At 51.9% G+C, this 15,919-nt stretch overlaps 1 protein-coding gene across 6 annotated transcripts; it reads right to left on the bottom strand.

Annotated features, from left to right (window-relative positions):
- Positions 1-334: 334 nt before the first annotated feature.
- Positions 335-15,898, bottom strand: LOC141579561 (uncharacterized). 6 transcript variants are annotated; one of them, XM_074376146.1, is made up of 13 exons: positions 15,684-15,887; positions 13,879-14,257; positions 13,126-13,261; positions 10,572-10,658; positions 10,064-10,224; positions 9,726-9,772; positions 7,048-7,176; positions 6,571-6,704; positions 6,058-6,110; positions 4,107-4,271; positions 3,687-3,799; positions 1,735-2,278; positions 335-627 (listed from the first exon to the last, which is right to left on the bottom strand). In XM_074376146.1, the coding sequence occupies exons 3-11, from the start codon at positions 13,165-13,167 to the stop codon at positions 3,796-3,798; spliced, it is 822 nt and encodes a 273-aa protein (XP_074232247.1). In that variant the 5' UTR covers positions 13,168-13,261; positions 13,879-14,257; positions 15,684-15,887; the 3' UTR covers positions 335-627; positions 1,735-2,278; positions 3,687-3,795. The 6 variants fall into 6 exon arrangements, with proteins under 6 accessions (XP_074232247.1, XP_074232232.1, XP_074232239.1 ...); XM_074376131.1 differs by having other exon boundaries at positions 335-1,183; XM_074376138.1 differs by having other exon boundaries at positions 335-1,203.
- Positions 15,899-15,919: the final 21 nt, after the last annotated feature.

Below are 15,919 nucleotides of genomic sequence, written 5' to 3' on the forward strand. Positions count from 1 at the left end.
AATGTGTATTGCTTTAAGCCACTGAGTCTGTGGTCCTTTGTTACAACAGCAAAAGGAAAGAAACTCAGGAACCAACATGAACATGAACCCCAAGCTGCCTGCTGTGCTGGCAAGAAGTTCTTTGTCTCTGAACCTGGGGGAGTCTCCTGTCTTCTGGCAGCATCCACAAACTACCTCATGCTAACTTGAGAGCTTGCAGAGGGTTCAATCTTAACCCTGCACAGTTCTTGATATTTAGTTAATAAAAATGATGGTGTCATCATGGGTATTTTTCCATCTTTTAAATACCCTTCAGTCTTCTAATAAAGCTACCTCTAATTGAGAGACAGTGTAAATAGTTTTCAAACTTCATAATAAATAACTGTGGTTTTATTTGGTTACTTAAATTATGAGTAATAATATTCACATTAGTAAAAGTTATTAAAATCAACATTGTGTAATGAAAATATCATTTCTTTTTGCATGAACATGTATTAACTACAATAAATGTTCCATGCTTTGTTCTACGATTTACTGTTAGAGCCTGAAAGAATAATATTTTCCTCAAAAGATATTATGGCAAAGGGATTTCTTTTGGTGGAACAGTTCCTACATCAAATCTGGTGCATGGCTCAGGCCACTGGGAACCTAGAGATGATAGATATTAGGAGGCATTATAAACACAAAATGATTTTTAAAGGAATTAAACAACTGGATGTGTGAAAACAAAGAATCTGAGAATATTCTAGTGAAATAAATGTATTTTTCAGCTTAAGCAAGACACTGGGTGAATAAATCTAAAATGAAAAAACCACCCAGAGATCAGCAGTGAGTCATGCATGCAGTGTGACTGATCAAAACCAAGTTGTTTCCAAACCAGTGTGCAGGCTTGATGCCTTCATGAATCAAGTCTGTGTGGCACCAGGTCACCTCGAATACATGTTGATGAGGTATTTATAAGCCCTTCACCATCCCAGCACAAAGCCCACACATGAGCCACAAGACCATCACCTACACATCTGCAAAAGACACAGCATGGTGTATAGCACTTTTCTTGTTCAGTAGCCGGTGGCAGGGCACTGTGAGCAGACAGAGATACAGGGACACAGAGACACAGAGGCACTTCCCCTCACTCAGCTGATAACCTTCCGTGCATTCCTGGGGACAGGATTGTCATAAAATGCAGCATGGATTGATCCTCCTCCTAGGAAAGGAACGGTAGGTCTGTCCTCAGGTTGGAGCAAGGGTGGCCGGAGGATCTCAGAAGAGCTGTTTCAGCACAACCAATAGAAATATCGGCCACCGTGACCACGAGAGACAGGTCTCCTGCCATCCCGGTAGGCACTTGGGCTCCTGACAAAAGCTGGGCTCAGTAAAGGCTTGAGTAGAAGGCACAGACCTGAGGGATGCCCCAGCAAGAGACAGGAGGTAGGGCCTGGTTTATACTGCTCTGGGTGTATCCCAGCCTCATCCGAATACGAAATCAGAAATTTGCAAAACAGCAGAGCTGGGATGGATCATCTGCTCCAGACTCCTCACCTTACAGTTTAAAGGGTGGCAGCCCTGGGAGGCAAAGCAACGTGCTAAAGGCAGAGCGTGGAAGTGGCAGCGCCAGATGAAAAGCACCATGGCAACCCCCGTTCAAGGCCGCTGACACTGAGGACGGGGCCAAGGTTTCCAACGAGGAGAATGAGACAGTGTAAATACTTTGTTCCCCCCAAAACCCCAAATGTTTACTAAGGCACAAAAACTCACCTTAACTAGCTCTCTTCTGAGGGGGCTCTCTTCTGTCTCCGTCTTTCTGTCTGTCTCCATTTCTCTCTCTCAGACACAAACACATACAATTTTGTGAAAGGGGACTTCCTGCCATACAAAGACAGACTTCACATCTTCAGAGAAACACTTGACAAAGCACATTTCCAATTCAAGTCTTTGTGTGAGGTCTGGGCAACTGGCTTATTTTCTAGAACAATAGGTGGTTCCAAAATCAGGAGATCATCTTCCCCAAAGGAAGAGTTCTGGTCCGTGTTGATGAAGCTGGGGGTGTCACATTTCATGAGCCCGTTCGGCTCCTCCTCTGGCCACCTGCTGCATCTGATGGCTTCCTGGAGCCGAACATCACTGTCAAGGGCTATGGTTGGGATACCAGCTTTGGCCTTGTCCAAGCGGTCCACTTCATTGACGTAGCAGTGAAAGAGGGACCTAGATTCGTCATTGTGCTGCCAGAGAACCCCTTGGGCACCAGCGGTCTTCCAAAGTCCGACACAAAGCTGTTCAGTCTGAATCTCTTCTCGGGAGACTCCGCATTGCAATAAAGAAAACCAAAATAAAAGATCGCTCACACTCTAGCTCGGTGACCTGAAGACTTATAGTTTTTGATATCTGCTGAGAGCAAATCCCTGCACAGAGCATGCTGACAAGCACTGGAAGTGAGAGACATCACTTTCGAACACATACAATTACACCCAAGGCATAAGTCTCGTGAGGGCCCTTGGACCATCCTGAAAAGACATCGCTCCCTGAGAATCCTCAATACTGGTGCATCGCACACCAGTGTTTCTCAGTGGGACACTCAGATCATCTTCATCAGAATTAGTTAAAGTGCTTCTTAAAATGCAGAATTCTGGGGTGCACACCCTCAGAGTTTCCAGAAGTAGGGACCGGCAGTCTGTATTTTCATAGCCACCAAGATCACTAAACATGCTCAGGTTTAGCACCGCGGTCTACTTCGGGTCACCTGAGCATCGACAATGCTGTCTCATGGGGTGGGGGGGGTGCCATATGTGTCAGTGTGCTGTCCTACCCACGTGTCTCCCCTGATTCTCAGAACTGACAGTGCAGTCCCATTGGGCAAGAAATACCACCATTTCACAATGCATACGCAGGGCGCCTGACTGACAGATACAATCAGTGCTAGGAAAGGGGACAAAACTCAGGTTCCTCATCGCTTGTTTCACTTACTGTGGGACAAATGATCAATTCAAGGGTAATAAATCAGTGTATGAGTGAATAACATGACTCTCGTTAGTCCCACGAGTGCCTGGAAGAGCGAGCCTGGGCACACTGAGAATCATAACAGCCCATCTACTTAACTGTCATCCTCCCCAGATTTATGTAAAGGTTACTTCCACCCAGGCAGTGACCCCTGAAGGGCAAGAATCATGTCCGAACACACTCTCAAATCCAGAACAGAACCTGACAACAATTAGGCTCTGGGGTCTGTGTATAGCGAGTGTGGAATCTCAGTGATGCCAGCTCTTAGACCTTGCCTTCCCATCCCACCCCTCACGATATGGCCCTTATGACCAGCTCTCCCGGGGCTGGGGCCACGGAACCCATTTACAGGACTGGAAGAATCTGATCATGTAAACCATCCCCCAGATTATCATCAAGAGTCACCTGCATTTCAGGGATCAGTAATCCCAGAAGTTTTGCAGTTCAGGCAGGTGAGGGATTTTTATATCAGCTCTGTCTTCTACTGTGACTGCCTGGGTGACATCAGACAAGGAATTCTCAAAAGCCTGAGCTTTTCCTTTCAGGAATAATCTAAATAACAAATTTCGTTGACCACTCAACAAGTGTGATGTGAAGATCAATGATTTACACAGGAGTACAACATTCACTAGGTCATGGATTTAGAATCAGAGAAAAATCATTTGAGAAAGATTGACAGAATGTAGCTTTAATGCAAATTTAAGTATTCTTACCTTTCAGTAAATCATCTTCTTCCCCAACTTATCACTTCACCCAAGTTTAAAAGATGTTTGAGAACAGGGATGAGTGTGCCAGCAATCTGGGACCCAATAACCTAAAATGTCACCTAGGAAAAAGAGGGGAGTAACACATTTTTAAAAAGCATGGTGAGGATGGCGGGGCCATCCCCCAACTCCAGACTAAGAAACTCTAATTAATAGATTTCCTGCCTGCCTGGGGCATCAGGTGATGTGAAAACCCACCCAGAAACCTCACTGTCCAGCAGCTCCTCCGTAACACAGGCTACACTTTCTCAGAATTAAGAATTGGGGCCAGTAACCACTTTGCTGAAGAATAAAGACAAAGAAGAAGAAGAGAGTTCTGCCCCTCCCCAGGGGAGAGCCCAGACCTTGGGCTGCATGCACTGAGCCTACCTCCCAGGAGAAGGATAAACTGGAGAAGGGCGTCCTGCGAAACTGGGACAGCAAATGTTGAGATGGGAACAAATTGACCGGCTGGCCAGGGACAGCCCCCTCCGTCGCTGCCTTGGCGGCTGCCTCCGCCCCCTCAGCACATCCTGCCCACTTCCGGTGGTTAAGCTGTCAGGGAAACAGTGCTTTGCGACCTGGGGCAACAGAGGCTGCCCCCAGGCCAAGCTGCGGGGGAAATGGGATCTAAACCACCAGCTCCCAAGCGGCAAGCTCCATACCCCCGCCAACAACCCGCCGCCCCCGCAGCCTACAGCACCCCCGGGGCAATATGTCCTGGAGAAGGGTGACCCGGGAATGAGGGGCAGCAGAGGCCACCCCCACGTCAGGCCTCCAGAGAGATGGGAGCTTATCCTCCAGCCCGCCAGGGGCAGACCCCCCCTCCTCTCCAACCCCTGATGTCACCGCGCCCACCTCCCAGGAGCAACCTGACCGGGTGTGGGGTTTCAGGCTAATCTTGGGCGGGAGAGGCCGTCCCCAGGCCAGGTCAGGGGAGAGGAGAAGAAGTGGCCCCATTAGGCGGGGCAGCCGGCCGTCGCAGCTGCCTCTGCCCCTCGACAGCATCGCGCCCGCCTGCCAGGAGCAAGCTGACCTGGAGACGGGCATCCGGCTTCTTGGGCAGCAGAGTACACCCCCAGGTTTGGCCGTGGGGAAAAGGAGAGCAAATTGACAGGCTCCGCGCTGCAGGTCCTCTACCCCTGCCGTCGCCTCCCCCACACTTTAAAGGCACTTCCCAGGGCGCCCCTCCCCCAGCAGGCTAAATGGGACAGGTGTGTCTGGTGATCTGAGGCAGGAGAGGCCACTCCCACACCAGGCCATCGGGGAGACGGGAGCCAATCCACCAGCTCCCCAAGGCAGCCCCCTACCCCCACAGCAGCCACCGCTCCTGCCCCCTGACCTCACGGTGGCCGCCTCTAGGGAGCAGGCTGACCTGGAGATGGACGTCCGGCGAACTAGGGACAACAGGGACCGCCCCCAGGGCAAACCATGGGGAGAAATGGGAGCAAATGGACCGGCTCCATGGGAAAACCTGCCGCTGCTGCCACCACCCGCAACGTAACACGCCCGCCTCCTGGGGCCAGGCTGACTAGGATACACGTGTCTCTTAACCCAGGGCAAGAGACACCGCCCCCAGGATAAGCCGCGGGGAAGATGAGAGCAAATGTGCCCGCTCCCCCGCTGCAGGCCCCCGACCCCCGCCACCCGTGCACCCTGACTACCCTGCCTCCCGCCCCCAGCAGGCAAAGTGGGAAAGGGTTGTCCCGGGACCTGGCGCAGCAGAGGCCGCCTGCAGGCCACGCGGCACAGACATGGGAGCTAATCCTCCAGCTCCCCCGGGGCAGCCTCCCTATCCCCGCAGCCACCACCTTCCCAGCCCCCTGACTGCACCGCACCCATCTCCCAGGAGCAAGCTCACCTGGAGTCGGACCTCAGGCAAATCTCTGGCGGCAGAGGTCGCCCCCAGGCCAGGCCGCGGGGGAGAGAAGAAATGGAGCAGCTCCCTGGAACGGACCCCAACCCCCAGCCGCCGCCGCCGCCGCCGCCGCCGCCTCCCAGGACCAAGCTCACCTGGAGACCGGCGTCCCGCCTCTACGGCAGCAGAAGCCGCCCCTGGCTCCGCCGCGGGGGAGAGCGGAGCGAATTGACCGGCTTCCGTGCGGCAGCCACCCTATCCCCGTGGGCCCTGCACCTTAACGACACCGCCCCCACTCCCCACTCAGCTTGCTGAGTGGGACAGGTGTGTGCAGTGACCTGGGGCAGCAGAGGCCGCTCCCAGGCCCGGCAGCCGGGAGAAGGCAGCTATTCCATCAGTTCGCCAGGGGCAGCCCCGCTCCGCCCCCTTGCCGCTGCCACCGCCCCCTGACCTAACCGCCCCACCACCCAGGAGCAAGCTTACCTGGAGTCCAACATCTGGCGAATCTCCGGCGGCCAACGCCCCCCCAGGCCAGGCTGCAGGGAAGAGAAGAAATCGACCGGCTTGCCCGGGCAGCCTCCCACCCACCGCCGCCGCCGCCGCCGCCGCCGCCGCCGCCGCCGCCGCCGCCGCCGCCGCCGCCGCCGCCGCCGCCGCCGCCGCCGCCCCCTCCGCCACCCCAGACCATTGCACTAATCTCCCGGGGTCAGGCTGACTGCGAGGATGTGCACTTGCCTTCTGACCCTGGCCACGTGCCTGAGCACCTTCCTGCACCCCTACACTCCCTGTACCTCTGCACCCCTGCCACTCTCTGCCCTTCCGCACTGCCTACACCCCCGCATCCCCTGAACTGCCTGCACCCTCCACAGCCCCTGCACCCCTGCCACCACTTACACCTTTGCACTGCGTACACTCCTGCACCCCTGCTTGTCCCACACACCACCTCTTGGGCCTGTGGCAGAGTCTCTGCTGTTAGACCAATGCACAGGAACTCACATCTTTGCCAGTATATGATGCATCAGTGGACGTCTGGGGTTGGCTGCAGGAAGGTACATGTTCCCGGTCACTAGCCTGGGCCACTAGGGTGATCTCTGTGAAGTCACCCAGGACGGGCTCAGAGATGCTGTTCTCTGGGAAGAGAGGAGTTGAAACCGGTCTTGAGGGCAGAGCTGTGCTCACCAGGTCGTCCACGCTTCATGTTTTACACGGGGTTTCGGAGAAGTGAAATTGATCCTGCCAAGTAAGACCGGCCTGCTGTGCGCCCACCTCAGTCCTGGGCTCTGAGGCAGACCGACTGGCTCCTACCATCAGGACAGAGTTTGGGCACCTGAATGGTCCCTTGGAGGCATCCTATCACTTCTCAGGAAGAAGTCTGGCTGCTTCCACCCTATGGCCCTCCCTCCCACTGTGCTGGCCTCAGGAAGGTTCCTTATTTGGGGAAGAAGGCTGCCCACCCCCTACCCCACCCCTCACCTTTCTCTAACCCAGGCTGGTGCTTTCTCTGCCCTTCAGAGTCTGGAAAGCCATTTCTCTTCAGGTATGTCCCTTCTGAGATGGACTTGCTTCCACTCAATTCTAGGCGAGGATGCACCATGGAATGCACTGGGTAAGAGAACCAAAATAAATAGTTTCTTCTGTGAGGTTTTCTGTTTATCTACTGGGGCTGGGCTGTGTGTAGTTTGCTACAGCTATTCGTGCGAGAGGCTTAAGCCAACCGTGTGTCCTTGTTTTCATCTCCCCGCTGTCTTTGGGTTTTCCCTAGACACTCCTGAGACATTTACTTCTTTTAATTTTATTCCTGTTATTACACAGGGGCCCTACTGACATGGAGGTAAGGTGTTGGGGGAGCGGGACAGAGCAGGGCATTTGTAGTCCTGTGATTAGTTCTCATTGAGCCTGTGCCCTGAGCTGTGACCTCCACAAGTGTGTCTCTTTCCCCCACCCCAATTTGGGTGACACAGAAGGTATTTCCCTTCCCCCAGGTAGGTTAGGTTCTGGTAAAATAATTTCTCATTAAAAAAAAAAAAAAAACACAACCCCCCACAATGGAAGAGAATATTCTGGGTGTATTTCAATAGAGCTATTTTTTCCTTTCCTGGCAGGAACCATGAGGAGTTTTCCTATGATCTTCACTCTGAGAACAGGATACGGTCCTGGAGGTAAAATGCATGAAAAAGAGCAGGGGGCCCCTCTGACTGGCCCCCTGGAGTTGTCACACTCGGACTTCCCCACGCTGAGCCTCCAGCTGGCCTCAGGGACCTGTTAAATCTGCCTGCCCCCGGGGTTCTTACAAAAGCGGGTTCTGCCCTGGGAGCTGTGACTCTCCAAGCCTGCCCGGCTGCCTCTCTGTGTTGGGAGCAGCTTTCCCCCTCAGTTTTCTTGTGGATCTAAGAAGAGCAGTGGGTTTGCAGCTCCCTCAGCTCTGGTGTTGTTTTCAGGACAGAAGGAGCAACTTCTGAGCTCCACACGAGCTGGACCAGAGGCTGGAAGCCTCCCCTCCTCTGCCTCCATGCAGACAATCAGTGGCTGTGGTTCTGGCCGAGTTTCTGAAGACGTGGATTTAAACACACACATCCCAGCCCCCACAGGAGCACACAGTCCCATAAATCCCTACAACTTCCACTGGTAACTACGGAACTGATGAGGACACGGGTTTCGGGGCTGCAGAGGCCTGACTGCATGACTTTCTCCGTGGCCTATTAATGTGGTTGTTATGGGCCTTGTCTGAAGTGGCTTGCTTACCGCACCTGGTACATGGGAAATATAAAATAAGTACTAGAACCTCCACTTTTTCTCCCTCTTGGGCCTTCCAACCTAAAAAGTAATACGTGAACTCAGACGGCCTAGTCACCACAATGAGGTCCGACAAGCCCGGCTCTCCTGAGTGATGGACACTGACTTGCGCATTAACTTGGAACAGTAGGGGAACCGCCTTCCTCTAACTGGGCCTCTCCCCACACCAGGCACGCCCTCAGCTGAGAAGGGGCCAACTCCCCCATTGAGGTGTGTGCTGGTGGCTTCAGTGTGACCTGGCCCAGCCGGGACATGAACCTGCAGTGAGGTGGAGTGTCAGGAGGAGGGGGGTCCCTGCTGGGGCAGCAGGGGGCCCGGTAGCACCCTGCGCAGCCTGGTGCCTGGGGCTCCCCAATATCTCCTACGGCCCCCGGGTCGGCTCTGGTCTGGGCCACTCCATGCACCCTCCCAGTATCTTTTCATTAAGTCCCTTTTTTGCTTTTATCAGCCAGAGGTGGCTTCTGTTGCTTGTTCAGTGAAACAGTGCATCAGGAAACCAGACTATTTCTAAGATCAGTAAAATACGAACTTTGGTCAGCTCGCCGGGCAGACCGTGCAGCACAAATTCCCGCACAGGGCTGTGCAAATGCCTTACGTGAAGGGTCCTCATCATCTGTCTTCAGAGATACAGAAGCTCGTGGTTCAGGTAAAACCTCAGGGAGGGATTGAGGAATCCAAAGCTGGTTGGTTTCAAAGACTAACCGGTCAGACCAGACCCCTGAGCTGTGGTCAGAAGCCTGGCTCAATGTCACGCAGACTCAGCACCCTAAGTGTCCGGTGGGGCCGGTGCTGTTTCCTTTACAGGCTCTCGTTGGGGAGTCACTGTAGCCCCTTACACTCAGCAGGGAATCCAGCCCTCTTAGCCCCCACCCTGAGTGTTCCATGACACAAATCTCGGGAGTGTTTAATTTTCATCTTTGTTTAGGAGGATGAAGCTGGGGCAAGAGGAGAGATAAATTCATACTTAGTGACACCAAGTCACAGCCAGTACCTCCTCCTCGGAGAGCTATGTGCTCCCACAGTGGTGGCTGGGGGGCTGGGCAGAGCCCCTCCTCTGGTCACAGAGGGACTCACTCCTCTGACTGCAACTGATGGGTTGGACAACCAATCCAGAAGGGACAGAGCATCTTTCCCGGGAATTTGGAACTGACACACAGAAATTAATTTCACTCATCTGGGGATTGGGAGGAGGGTGGGAATCAAATGAAACCAGAGCAGGAGAGAAAGTTACAAGTGAATGACAGAGAGACAGAGAGACTGAACTTGTGAGAGTAAATAGTGTGAAGGAAGGATTACAATCAGGGCACAGAGGAATTCCAGCTCCTGGCAGTCTAGTGTGTCCCAGCCCACCAACAAACCTGCGGGATGGTTAACATCATTCCAGTTTTGCAGATTAGGAAACAGGCTGAAAGAGATGGGGGTTGGTTTAGGGTGCACAGTTAATTTAATTGCCACTGGACCCCTCACTTCCCACTGCCTGAAGGCACCGTGATCCTCACAGGGACCCTGCAGTGCTGACAGCCTAGCACCCTGATCAAAGGGACCCTGCGGGAGTGGGAACCTCTCTTGAGTTTGGAGAGTTCCCTGCACCGAGATTCCATGCATCAGCCGGCTCCCGCTCACCCCAGGTTAACGTCCCCCCAGCTGTGTAGTCCCCCGACCCGCTTCCCTCCCTGCCAGGCACCCCCGTCCTTACCACCGAGTGTACTGCAGGAATTCAGGCACAGGGATGCCCAAAGCAACACGAGCCCACCGGCTGTACAAACAGCAGACTCCCAGCCCCACCTGGGCTCCATGGGGATAGTAGGTGTCCTCACCTTTCATGTACCTAAGGCAATCTGTTTCTTCAGCTGGAGGCTATAGAGAAAAATAAAAGGTCCAAAACTTTGTTCAGTGAGGAATTCCTCCAAGGACCTGACTTCAGTGTCTACAACCAGTTGTGCTGGCCGCTCTTACCCCCGGACTTTGGGTGAGGTGGATTATTGATCAGCACAATCGCCGGTGGCCCAGCTCCTGGGCTTGGCTGCCCAGAGGGGGCTGGGGGAATGGGTAAGGCCAGGGCACTCAGGAAGACCACAGAGGACCTGACATCTCGCCTCCGCAGTTGTAAACCCTTCCCCAAATCTCAAGGCATCGGACAGAGTGCAGCCACCACAATAATGAGATGTTCCCATCTCTTCACTCACTCCTGTTGGTTCACTTACGTGCTGAGCATCCCCTGGGTCACAGGACATGACACACAGGATGGCCGATGGGACAGGCTTGGTAATTCCCCCTGGATCCTGTTCAATCTGATGGAAGAATGATCACTCATAAACGGTTTCTCAAAAGGATACATAGACAGGAGACAAACTGCAGAGTGAATCAAATTTTAAAATATAAATGAAGATCCCCCAATCTCCCCGCATAAGGTTAACAGCATAAAGAAAATAGATCTTGCCTTTGATCACCAAGGAAGTGGTCACCCTCTCTCAGGAGGAAAGGAGAGTTAATCTTTAAGCAGGACACAGAAGTGCTCCATCGAATTGGACCAGGACCTCTTCATTCATTCAGCAAATCTGTATAAGCTCCTACTACTTATGGGAATCTAGTAACTATACCCATTCCCAAGGCTCTTGGGCTTTATTAGTCAACAAAATAGACACGACTCCCCATCACTGGGGGCTCAGAGTTTTAGCAGAGAAAACAGGCAACATGATGGGGGTAGCAAGAGCTTGGGGAAAAATAAGAGTGATATGAGCAAACTCAGGTGATTGTGGTGGGGTGGGAGGCAGGCAGGAGGGAATAAGGCAATCCTGGCAGATCTCAAGGAGTAATGAACTTGAAGCAGAATAGATCCGGAGGAAGAAGGAAGAGCCGGAGCCAGAGGCCCCCAGAGTGATGGGGAGAGTGTGGGCGGAGAGGCAGAGCAGGCCGGGTCCTCGAAGACTTTGGGACGACTTTGGCTCCTAATGGAATGGTGACCCTTTTAGTGAGTTTTGATGGGATGGGTGATGTCCAATTTATGCTTTTGTTTTGGGTTTTCTTGGGAGGAGGTTAATTTATTTATTTTAGTGAAGGTGCTGTAGTTTGAACCCAGGATCTCATGCATGCTAAGCATGCACTGTATCACTGAGCTACACCCACCCCCTCAATGTATGCTTTTATAGGCTCCCTCTGACTCTGTGTGGATGAGATTGTAGAAAAGCAAAGATGGAAGAAGTAGGCTAATTGGTGTCCAACAAGGGGTTGAAGGTGGCTCCTAGGAGGGTGGGGAACAGGGAGTAGGTGGTTAATGAATTCAGAGTAGCCAGAATTTTCTAACAAGCTGGATTTGCTGTCTGTGTGTGTGTAAGAGAATGAGAGAGAGAGAACATGGTTCCAATATCTGGACCTGGTAAATGGGATGGATGTCCTCTCCATCCACAGGGGATGGGACAAGATGGGGCTGAGCAGGTGGAAAGGGGCTGGAATCAGCTCAGTTCTTCAATGTCATGGTTAAGGAGTCTATTAGATATTGCCACAGAAATGCCTAATAGGTAGAGGAGTCGGGTTTTTTTTCTTTCTTTTTAACATTAAAAAATATAATTTAAATGTATTAATTTTATTATGTGAATGGATTTGGAATTTTATTTCATGCCAAGTTATATGTTATAATAGCCAAATGGAAAATATATCAGAAAAGGGGAGAAATGAGGGCTTTCACATAAACTGACTGTCCATAACGTAGGTAAAATTTCAATGAAACCGTCTTCAGTGCAAAAACCTCATCTTGGTGTTACATAAAATTAAATGAAAAAGGACTATGTTGATGTATCATTATTTCATGTTACATAGTAGCCCCAAACAAACACACTGTTTAACTATGAGGCTTGTAGAAATACTATTCACTTTATTGACATAAATACAGAAATGCAGAAAGGTTCTAAGGTAGAATAAGCATCTTAGTGGAAATAATAGAGATCTGAGCATTTCACATGATATGTATGGACTGATTCAAAATTTGGAAAAGTAATTTACACAGTAGAACATATGTATGAATGTGAAAGCAAGATGAACGAAAGAAAAAGAATATGAGTATCAGGGAGAGAGTTCCAAATGGAAAAGGCCAATCAGGGAGTTTTGGACAAATCGAGAAATTGATGGCATGTCAATTTCCAAGTCTGGTTGCTTCCACCAAATGTATAGCAGTGAGAGAGAGGAGAGACCCAGGACCCAACTCCGAGGCACATTCGCAGTAAATATTTGGAAAAAAGAGGAGACGTTGGCAAAAGACCAGCCAGTGGATCGAAAGCAGAGCGATGGGCTGGAGGCCAAGTGAAGCAGGAACACGGGGGAGGAGAAATGGAAGAGCTGGGTCAAATGCTGCCAAAGGGCCACGCATGATGAAGACTAAAAACTGACCACTATATTTAGCAACGTGGGGTCACTGATGGCCTTGACAGAGCAGTTTCCATAGAGCGAGGGATCAGGGGAAAAGCCAGAGTGGGTGCAAAAGGGAATGGCTCAAGAGAATATGCAGACAGTGAGTTTAAACGACTCATTAAAGATTTGCTGCAAAGATATGGGGTGGCAATTGGTGGGGGCCAATTAGAGTCAAGGAGTGCTGTTTGTTTCTTTTAAGAGGATGGACTTTTATATACTGATAGGAGCCAACTAGCAGGAGAACAAAATAGATGAGGTAGTGACAGAGAGGATGGATGTGGGAGTGACAGCCCGGAGAAGATTGTATGGATGGGCCCCCTGGTGACTTTTGGATGATCTGGCTTTCGGTGTCACCTGTAATAAGAGGTGGGGCAGCGAGAGTGAGGTCACAGACATCAGAAGGCGAGCGGATGTGCTGGGAGTTGCTGGTGAAAGTTCTCTTCTGTTGGCTTCAGTTTGCTTGGTCAAAGTAGAAAAGTAAACTTACCAGCTGAGGGAAGAGAAGGAAGAGTTACTGGAGTCATGAGCAGAAGATACAAAAGAGCCTTCAGGGACAATGGGACAGTGAAAAGAGCAGAGGGAGACGGGGGGAGTGTGCTCCCAGAAAGTTACGTTTTATCTTTGAGGTCCCCAAGTGTTGGATGTGTGATTGCCCTTCCTGCTGTCTACGAAATAAAAATTGAGTATGGTTCAGGGAAAATGCTATTTCATTCTAAGAGGCTGCCTGTTTCTCAGGAACGGTCATCTTAAACTGCAAACACTACAAAAATGTTGAAAAGAAGAACTTGTGTACCCAATGACCCACTATTTTCTATAAATTTGGTTGCTATTTAGTTCCCCTATCAATACCACAGAACCGATACTGCCTAGGATGGAGATACATCGATGCTTAAATGGAAATGAAATCTGTATCTTTTTCCTAAACTCCATGGCTTCCTTACCATCCCATTCCCCTTGGAATTTAGGGGTGTCCGGTATAAGAAATAAGAAACAGTTTGAGAAAATCCCGGCTCAGAATTACACAGCACAACCTCAGCTCAGAAGTATACAGCCATAAAAATGTTTAGAAGCAAAACCCCATAACTACTCTTAAAGAATTTTGCAAACCTGGGCCTGCCCAGATGTTTCCAAACTGGAAAGGTACTCCAATCAGTTGACCGGTACGGGAACCAGAGGCTGGTCAGCCTTTTCTGTAAAAGCCAGAGAGTAAATATTTTCAGTTTTGCAGATCATTTTGTTGTAACCATGCAGGTCTGCAATAAGAAAGCGAAGAGCACTGGGAGACACGAAACAAATGGGCATGCCCACACCCTCCCTTCCACTCAGGGCAGCTTCTCTGTGGTGGGGAGCTTTGCCACAATGACTTGTTTCTTTGTTTCCATTGGTTTCTTTGTTTCCGCCTTACTGCTCAAACTCAGAACTTCAAGTGAGCCTGGTCCTTCAGCATCCATGCAGAAAGAAGGCTGAGCGTGGGTGGGGATCCCACCTGACAGAGAAGAGAGATGGCTTGTCACCATGACATGAGACAATCACACCTTCCGGGGTGAAAGGGAACAAAGATAAGGGAGGGGCACAGCAGTGGGACCCCTGGGTCACCTGCCAGGCTTGCTCTCCCTCCACGGCCACCCTGGGGGCCTGGGTGGTGTTGGAACTCAGCTACAGTGATTAGGCTGAGGGGACTCAGGATAAAGGACCCTCCGTCTCCACACCGGGTTCCAAACGCAGCCTCTCTAAGTCTACCCTCTGAATTTCTGGAACTCAGCTGGAAGAATACATGATCAGGCCAGACCCAGAGCCCAAGCCAAACACGACAAGGGTCACGTGGGGTTGTAACCCGGTGCTCAGCGGTCGGGGTCTCCTTGCAAATCTGCAGAAATCCCTGTTCTGCCTCATTCCTGGGAGAAACCCCACATCTCTTCCTGCTGTGTCTGTTCTTCTCTTGAGGCTATTGTCCTGGAGGGATGCAGAGTCCTTGAACCTGGCCCTCCAAACGTACATAAGCAGCCTGTTCAATAAAACAAATTATGCACTTTTTCACATTTGCCAGTTTTTTGATTCCAGAAAGGCTGCGGGACTCTTTCTCACTGTCTCCTGTGCCCCCACCACTTGGTGGCCCTCTCCTCATGGAAACACGATTTCCCACAACTGCACCCTGCCTCCCAGCTTGTCAGAGGGGAGTGACCCACAAAGACACAGGTGTTTGTGAGGATCCTGTCCCCCAGCAGAAAGCCTACTCCTGGAGCCACGGACAGGGATCTGGCCTCCTGAGCCGCTCAGCTCTAATTGAAAGCCTAAACTGGGGACCCCGAACATTGCTGACTGACTTTCTGAGTCACCTGGGCTGGAAGGGCCTGATTTTTCTTTCCAAGAATGGATGTAGCACAGCCTCCATTTTCAGGGCTGACATTCATGACGTATCTAGTTCCCCCAAATGCACCCCAGGAAGGAAAGGCCCTTCCATCCCACTGGTTAGAAACCCAGCCCAGGGGAGTTCCGAAGCACTGCATTGCTGTCAGGTCCAGCATCCCTGCAGAGTGGCCCCTGCCCCTGAATGAGCCCCTTCCCTGGGCCTTCCCTGCCTCGACATGACCACACCCCAGGTGGTGCTGGGGAAGGCAGGGAGTGCAGTGAGGGGAGGGGGGAAGCAGAGCCCCTTGCTCTGGAGTGAGGAGACCACAGAGAAAGGCACACACCACCCCGACCCTATACCCCAAACTCTTAGCCCCGCCAACACAGGGGCCGCTCTGCGCCCTCTCACCGTGGCTCTCCTGTGAGACTACACCCAACCAGACATCTGGCACCCAAGCCCTACCTCCCCTCTTATGACAGATCCCGTCTTCTTGGAAACTGCCTAGCAGCGCGTATTCAAGGCCGGCAGCGGGCCTGGCGGATCTGCACTTCAGGTGCCCTACCTGGCCAGCCGTGCGTGCCTGGGCTCAGTCCTCTATCTTGCCCACCGGTAGCCTGGGTCCACGTCCGGTGCAAGCGGAGGCCACGGAGCCCAGGCTGATCCCCACACACGGACAGGTGAGGGTGCCCCCGCCCCGCTGCCCCGCTGCCCCGCCCACTGGTGGCAGCAACGCCCCAGCCTCCGGCCGGCGCCACCTGCAGGTCAGGACTTCCGCGCGGCCCTGCCCTCCCCGGCCCC

Source organism: Camelus bactrianus, chromosome 2 (genome assembly GCF_048773025.1).
Source record: "Camelus bactrianus isolate YW-2024 breed Bactrian camel chromosome 2, ASM4877302v1, whole genome shotgun sequence".
In the NCBI taxonomy this organism is placed as follows: domain Eukaryota; kingdom Metazoa; phylum Chordata; class Mammalia; order Artiodactyla; family Camelidae; genus Camelus; species Camelus bactrianus.